General features: G+C 42.4%; 1 protein-coding gene across 7 annotated transcripts in view; it reads left to right on the plus strand.

The window, feature by feature from the left end:
* The window catches only part of LOC119827355 (dimethylaniline monooxygenase [N-oxide-forming] 4-like), a 47,176-nt gene extending 42,226 nt beyond the window's left edge, over positions 1-4,950 (plus strand). For all 7 annotated transcript variants that reach the window (XM_042056034.1, XM_042056037.1, XM_042056036.1 and 4 more), the window contains 2 exons: positions 3,492-3,561; positions 4,262-4,950. In XM_042056034.1, coding sequence (XP_041911968.1) covers positions 3,492-3,561; positions 4,262-4,697 — 506 coding nt within the window. In that variant the 3' untranslated portion in view covers positions 4,698-4,950. The remainder of the gene's footprint in view (positions 1-3,491; positions 3,562-4,261) is intronic.
* Positions 4,951-8,628: the final 3,678 nt, after the last annotated feature.

Raw genomic sequence — 8,628 nt, forward strand, 5'->3', positions numbered from 1 at the left:
CATCAAATAAATCTTAAAGCTACTGTCCTGCCATTTACCTTGTCAAACAGACATGAGCAAAAGTAATATAAAATACTAGAAGCTAACTAATGAGCAATTAATCATATATGAGTGTGACATTATATGTGGTGTGTTTGTCATTCCATCCCACAGAAGGTAAGCTATGCTGATTCTGTGAATGGAATGAAATTACACAACAGAGCTGATCAAATGATTTAGATTAACTGAAGTTTAAAGATCCCATTCTACTCTAGTTCAGTCTTGCCTTTTGTCACTAAAAGCAAAATATTATATTTCTTCCAAAGAATGACATTGAAATAATACATCCTGCAATGAAATTCGAGGTCTCGAGAGAGTGGCTATTAGGTGGGGTAGAGCAGAGACGCTGCCCCACACTGCAGCCTGTAGCCTAAGCTGCTCTCTCAATCCCAAAGACCTCCAAGCAGGGATCGAAAAATCCTTAGCTTCACCGCAGAAAGAACTTCAGGATGAGCCAGTATGAAGCAGGCCTGGAGTTTATCAAACAAGGCTCTTGGGAACAAAGTAAGATACACACACCGTGGCTTTTCAGAAAAGTAACTTTCACAGCCATTGTTAATTGTGCGGAAATTCTTGATTCTGATCTGGTGAAAGGCTTCAACCAGATCCCATGCCCACATAATTTTCCCTGTCTGTCTATCTTGTCTCATAACTGTTCACACAAGCTTATAAAAAAATTGATCTTGGGCATTACTCCTTGTCTGTTATTGCTCCAAGAAGCTAAAGGTCATGGAGATGCAGCTTGTGGCGTCCAGTCCCAGATTGAAACTTATTAGCTTTGTAAAGATCTCTTAAGAGCTCAGGTCTTTCATCTATATAGTATTTTTTAAGGATTTTTTTAAATGGGTACTTTTTTACAAAGCAATTAGCAGAGTACTTGACATGCCTTAAAAGTCCACTAGGCAATAACAGTAGCTCTTACTATTGGCATCTTACAACACCAGTTAAGTTGGCAAGCATTTTAAAGAACTCCAGTTGTGTTGTTTTTCAATATAAACAGCATTCACATTGGGACCAAACAGATAACCTTCATAAACAAAAACAGTCACCAGTAATCTCACACTGTAATTGCAATAGACAACAATCTGAATTGAAAACCCATGCTTTAGGTTGAAGCATTAACTCAGAGGCTAAGAAAACAGAACGTTCTTCCAAAAAAATTCAGGTTCAGTTCCCAATACCTCTATGGCAAATTATGACCAATTTCAAGGGATCCAGCACATACATATAGGCAGGTTCTCATGCACATAAAAAAACAAGTATTTTTTAAAGCAGTCTGTGCTGTCTTAAATTAATAAATATTCAATTTGTATTTATTTATTTGACTCTATAGGTGGTTCTGTTTAATATGTGTTTTGTAGTGCTGGAGATTGAACACAGAGCCTTGCATGTGCCCGGCAAACAATGTACCACTGAGCTTCATTCTCAGCTTTTATTTGTTTGTTTGTTTGTTTACACGGGCTTTTAATAAAATTTTCAAGATGACCTCAAACTGTGATCCTCCTACCTCGGACTTAGAGCAACCCAAATTATAGGCCTGCACCACAAGGTCTGATTACAAAAATCCTATTTGAATGGAAGGAGAGAATAGGACAAGATTAGAAGATCCTTATTTTTCAGGAAACGAATCACAATCCTTTATTAAATTATCAAAAATTTGTATTTTTTAAAGGTAATTAAAGTGCTTTCACAGCACTATCCAAAAACTTTAAAACCACAGAAGACACTTTAGTACCTAGTGTTGTTTGTGTATTATGAGCTGTAAAATATTTATTCATATGACATTGTCGGCACGACAAAACTGGATGGGCTCATACCACGTGAGAAATTGCGCAGACCACCGGAGAGCTTCCAAGAAGCAGTTCAGCAGACAGTCTTGTTCGTTTTTGAAAAGATAACAAAACCCTGGCAAAAAACCCAGCACAGAGATATGTCACACCTTACTCTGAGGATAATGCAACACACGTTAGGGTTGACATTTGGTACCAAGCAGGCAGGGCTGGCCAGAATAGGAGGATGGACAGGGTGGATTACCAGGGTCATGAGTAGTCTGAGGCCAGTAAGGAAAGCTGGGGTGGGGGAATAGCTAAGGGTAAAGTTCTTTACATAAAGTAGGTTCGGGTAAAGCTCCAAAAACCAAAGGGACAGAATGAGATTTAAGATGCTGGGAGCTAGGCCACTAGAGCAAGAGAGATCAGAGTCCATGAGAATAGGCAAAAATTAAAATGAGCAGGGGCAGGTTTCAAGGTCTGCAACTGTCCTAAGAAGGAGGCTTATCACCTCTCTAGAAGTGGTGGCACTTGGGAGGATGGAGCCAATAAATAAGGCAAATTAATGTCACATGCCAGCTTTATTCAAAGCCTCAGACAGGTTATAGTCTAAGAGTTAAGAAACGTCACATGTGCCTGGCTGTATTGGGACAAGCCTTTAATCCCAGTATTCAAGATGCAGAGGTAGGCAAAACTCCAAGTTTGGGGCTGGTCTGGTCTACAGAGCAAGTTCCAGGATAGCCAAAGCTACTCAGAGAAAGCATGTTTTAAAAACCAAGACAGAGAAAGAGAGTGTGTGAAAGAGAGAGAGAGGTCATATGAGTAAAGTTCTCACAAGTTCAAGCTGTATGCAATCTCAAGGACCAGCTATATGTGGCAGAAAAAGAAAAAGAATAAAGAAAAAAAGAGAGCAAAATTTTTTTCCCATAGAACATATAAAGGATTATTTAAACATTTAATTGAAGCTGCCATGGATCATCTGAAGGAAACTCACTCCTTTCTGCTACACCTGGGAAGAGCATGAAAACACATTCCAAGAACAATTCCACGCCTTGAAGAAACTAAGGTCACGAGACTCTGGTTCTCTTAGAGTATTCTCACAAGCACTCAGTTTTCTAGTTACTATAAATTCCCGGATTATGTTACAACAGAGATGGTCCTCACAGCATGCCAGAGAAAGCACCTCTGAGGCTGAGCACTGCCCAACAGCAAACTTCCCAATAAGAAAACTACCTCCTCTAACACAGTTGACCTTGCAGGGTTAAGAAAGTGGGGCTCTAAATGTCAGCCTTTAAACAACAAATGTATTGAACACACACACACACACACACACACACACATACAAAAGAACCACACATAATGTCACACAATATAATATAGGTTATGATGAGAGGGAGAAGGGGGAACGTGGCAGTGGGTGTGGAAGAACTCCAGCAACTGCTGGAGCAGACATGATGACTGGTGTAGGTGGCACAGTTGAGCATGGGTCCCCGGACCCTCACCTGGGAACCAGCAAAGAAGGTCCCGAGTTAACAGGATTTCCCCTCCAGCAAGTTCCCTGTGTAGTGTGGTTCCACGCCAACCTCCAAGGTAGGAGCAGAGAGAGGCCAGAAATGAGAGGATGCAGAACTTAAGAAGAAGAAAAGCTAATGGCTTTCTTGTCGCCTCTGGTCTTGCTCACAGGGCTCTGTAACATCCCTCCATCCAAGAAACTGATGGCTGAAGCCACGAAAAAGGAGCAGCTCATTAAAAGGTATGAAGAGTAGAGCTCGCTATGGGAAAACAGTAGTAAGTCTGTGAACTACCTGTGGTTTGCACTGGGACCCTGTCTGTCTGCCTCCCCTCGCACAGGAAATCCAGTCTCAATGATTTTACTCCCCATCTTGCAAGATTCGCTGGTCTCATCTTCTTCACTCCTTAAACTCGATGAGCACCAAAATTCAGTCTCACTCCCAGATGGCCTCATCCTGGCCTGGAATGTAAAATATCATAGAATTGTGCTGTCTGTATATGAACATTTTGTGATGTTTTCTAGGCTGGGCTTCAGCTTCTCAACACAAGTAATCCTTACCCTCAGCCCCCACTTCACCCACTAGCTAGGACTCTGCCTTTCCTTGTCTATATATGAAATGCTTTCTGATCCTGTTCATTCACTGACAACATCTTGTTTAGACAGACATGACTTAAGCCTCATGTCATGCTCAAACTCCCCAAGATGATTTCCTAAATGCTTTCCTTTCTACTTTCTATAACAAATTTGCCCTCACCAATATATTATATTGCTAAATACACGCCCCCTTGCTCATTCTTATCAACATAGAAAAGTGTTCCAAAAGCAAAGATTGATCTAACGTAGCAGTAACAAAATGGTGGAGTGAGGAGTAAATCTTATAACTCAAGATATGTAGACCAGGGCGTGCTTGATGAATATTGCTTCTCTGTTTTGCCCATAGGGGTGTGATTAAAGATACTAGTGAAGACAAACTCGACTTCATTTCCTACCTGGATGAGATCGCTCGGTGCATAGGTTCAAAACCCAACATCCCACTTCTGTTCCTCACGGATCCAAGACTAGCCTGGGAAGTTTATTTTGGACCATGTTCCCCTTACCAATACCGCCTAATGGGCCCTGGGAAATGGGATGGAGCCAGAAATGCCATCATGACCCAGTGGGACAGGACCATAAAACCACTAAAAACTCGGACTCTTCCTAAGTCCCCTGAGACTGCCACTCTGTCACGTTACTTAAAAGTTTGGGGGGCACCTCTCCTACTTGCCTCTCTTATACTTTTCTATAAATCTTCACTTTTTCTTAAGTTGTTGCAAGACAAACTGCAAGGAAGAGTTTTCCCTAGCCGTGCCCTGTGGTACATCCCCCAGCATCCATGAGTTGGTCCTCACTGTGACATTGGAGGAAGTATCTGGGGTACCCTCATGAATGGATTGGTTCTGCTCTCAAATACCGGGTCAGTTTTCATAGTTTGGGTTGTCATAAAGCAAGGCTGCATTTCTGTGCATTTATTTGCCCTTCAACCTTCTACCATGTAAGGACACAGTACAAATCGCCCACCAGAAGCTGCCACTATGGCCTTGAAACCTGTGACCTCACAAATCGTGAGCAAAATAAAATTCTTTTATTTTACTCATTTCGCGTATTCTGTTGTAGTGATGGGAAGTGGCTGAGATACCTAGTTCCTGGTTGCTGAGGTTTGATATCAGTGGTTGTGAGGGCTGCATCAAGTCACAACAGTTCTACCTCAAGCGTCTGTGTATGGCTCCTGTCTTTCCCATCTTATCTTCCAAGTTTATTTCCGGGAATCTCTTATCAAAATTCCAGGACTTTCTACTTGGTCTCAGTACTTTCATGGCATATTGCTTTCTAATGTAGAGTCTGCCCCTCTTCCTAAAGTTGTTCTAAATAAACCTGTGATGACATTTCTAACAAAGTCCTGCTAGAAACAAGATGGAACTCTAATTGACTTCTTTGGGAGTTTTTGTATTTTTTTTATTATGGTGGATATGTGTGTGCACATAACATGGAAGGGGCATATGTGTGCCATGGTACATGTGATAAAGACAATCGAAAGCTTGCTACAGTGGGTTACCTCCTACATTTTTGTGGGTTCAAAAGATGGAATGTAGTAGGCCATGCTTTCAATGTAAGTACCTTTACCTGCTGAGCCATCTCACCAGTCTGTGAAGTTTTAATATAGAGATCAAGCTAAAAGATGCGGGCAGTGGAGGGAAATTATGATGCAATACCTATCCTCCAAGACTGGCAACAATGAGCTTACTTTCCTGGACCCTAAAGAAGTAAAGGAAGAAAGCAATTACTAAAATGAAAAATGCCTCCATGGAAAGAGGCGTCAAGCACTTGCAGTAAGTAGCCTTTAGCCAGGCCATAAGGGCAAAACATGATGACCCCAAAAATCAAAACCTGAGGGAACAAAGTCTCTTTCTCTAATCAATCCCTTGGCAATATTCCCCAGTGGCTGAATCCAACCAAAATCCAGAGGGCACATCCTCCCACGAATATTGTTTAACAGTCTCCTATGCTTTTCTCGCTGTGAGTGAAATTTTCAGAAATTCCCAGACACAGAGGATTACCTGTAGGGTCAAAGAACCAACTGGAGCAGGAAACAAACCAATACCTGAGCACCCTGTCTCTGAACCCAGAGCCAGTGAAAGAAACACAACCTGGATTTGAGACCTGAGTCAGGGAAAGAAACACCATTAGCCCTGAACCCAGACCCAAAGAAACATGCCCTGACTCTGAAACCATTACCAAAGAAACACACTTTGTCCCAACAATCAGAGCCATTGAGAGAAATGTGCCCTGGTCCTAAGACGAGAGCCAAAGGCTAAAAAGGACCAATGAAAGAAACAGAGTTTGACTCTGAAATCAGCCTTCTCTGCCCTTGATCAACTAACTAACCAATCACTGAGCAGGGAAAACTAATCAACCCCTCTTCATCCTAAGAAGAGAGAGGGGAAAACTCTGCCCCTCAGATGCTCTATATAAGCCTCTCTGCTATTTCCATTGGGGGCTGTCCTTTACTCCCAACCCCTGGTAGAGGCAGGCACTCTTCTGGATTCCTCCTTCCCAAATAAATCTTTTTCTCAAAAAAGTCTGGGGTGACGATCTTCATTCACCAGTGCAGAACAGCAGAACCTAGCTTGAGGTCCCTTAGGGCACTGAGCTGAAAAACCTCATTGAGATGCTCACATTCCAGGATTGAACAAGGCTGAGCAAAATAGAACAGAAGAATCTTGCCGAGACTCTCTCTTAGGAGGGCTAAGCAAAGCTGAGTAGAAAAAGTAACAACTTTTCCCTGGAGCTAGAGGAGATTTCTACATTTCTACAGGGGCTTTCTCTTTAGCAGAGTGTTACCAAAAGAAGTAACAACTTAGGCAGAAGAGGAGGAGGAGGAGGAGGAGGAGGAGGAGGAGGAGGAGGAGGAAGAGGAAGCGGAAGCGGCAGAGGCAGATGCAAGGCAGAGGCAGAGGCAGAAGAAGGAGGAAGAGGAGGAGGAGGAGAAGAAGAAGGAGAAGGAGGAGGAGGAGGAGGAGGAAGAGGAGAAGAAGGAGGAGGAGGAGGAGGAGGAGGAGGAGGAGGAGAAGAAGAAGAAGAAGAAGAAGAAGAAGAAGAAGAAGAAGAAGAAGAAGAAGAAGAAGAAAGAGCTCTGCTGGGATGTTTCCTTAGAGGAACAGAGCACAGTTTAGCTGAGGCAGCTCTCCAGAAGAGTGAGATTGCTGTATCTTATGGGGACAGCACCCCCCCCCACACACACACACACTGTACCCAGTTTCAGGTAGCCTGGCTTCCTGACAGTTCAGGACACCTCTCCCTCCAGGACTGAGCTATCCCATTGCGGCTTCAACCTCCAGAACTATCTTATTCCGGCTCTACCCCTCCAGAGCTGTCCTATTGCAGCTCTAAGTATGAGCTGACTTCCCCATACGTCAAAATATCTTTGCAGCTCCAGAGCTGAAAGACTCACACTCCCCTACCTCACTCCTGTGCAGTGACCACAGCTCACCTACTATTCTGTCCTGTTCTTGTTCCTTTCTTGCTGTGGTGCTGTAGCTTCATTTCTGTTCCTATTTTAAAAGACCCTGTCAGAAAACAATTTAGGGGAGGGTTTTCTCACAGTTCTACATTACAATGTATAGCAGAAAAGTTAAGGCATGCACAAAAACGTGTGCTCAAATACGTTCATAGCAGCATTGTTCATCATAGCCAAAACCTGGAAACAGCCTAAATGCCCTTCCACTGAAGAATGGATAAGAAAAATGTAGCACATTTACACAATGGAGTACTGCACAGCAGAAAAAATAATGACATCTTTAATTTTGCCGAAAAATGATTGGAACTAGTAAGCATCATTTTGATGAGGTAACCCAGACCCAGAAAGACAATTCGCACATTTACTCAGTCATAAGTGGTTTTTTAACATAAAGCAAAGAAAACAAGCCCATAAATCACAATCTCAGAGAACCCAGACAACAATGATAACCCTAAGAAAGACATACATAGGTCTAATCTACATGGGTTATAGAAAAAAACAATATCTCCTAAGTAAATTGGGAGCATGGAGACCTTGGGAGAGGGTTGAAGGGGAGGGGAGGAGAGAGGCAGGGACGGGAGCAGAGAAAAGTGTAGTGTTCATTAAAAATCAATGAAAAAGAAAAGAAAAGTTAAGGCATGCACATAGGCCAATTTCCCATTGAAATTCTATTCAAGATGATTTTAAGTTCCATAAAGATGACAATTATATGTATTTATCACATTTAATCCACATGTTGCTTGGCCTGGCTTGTGATTTTTGTGGGGCTTGGTGTTGGGGAACAATTTTGTTTTGGTTGTTGTTTAAGACAGGGTCTCACTGTAGTGGCTTTGGCTGGCCTGAAACTCACAGTGTAGAATGGGCTTGCCTTGAACTCACACAGCAGTCTGCCTGACCACTGTAATTTGAAAAGTATGCCACTGAGCCCAGCTACCACTTGACATTTTATATCTCCTAATAAAGGGTAGCTCCTTCTGGAGTATGTTTTTTTATCCCAAGCACTACTTCATACAAAGCATTTCTAAATAAGTATTTCATTATTGAGAAATAAACAGTGACTTCATTGGCTGACATTTTCATCTATCTTCGTTCTTCTGCCAACGTCAATGCCTCACCTCAAATTAACTAAGCTTTGTAAACAAGCAAGGACAAGCCACTAATGATTATTCTGTAAATAAAGGACAGTCCATGGGGCAGTTAGCAGAGCTTTAACTGCTCAGTCCACTGTGAGACAAGTGTACTACTTACAGGGA

Source organism: Arvicola amphibius, chromosome 12 (assembly GCF_903992535.2).
Source record: "Arvicola amphibius chromosome 12, mArvAmp1.2, whole genome shotgun sequence".
Lineage (NCBI taxonomy): Eukaryota > Metazoa > Chordata > Mammalia > Rodentia > Cricetidae > Arvicola > Arvicola amphibius.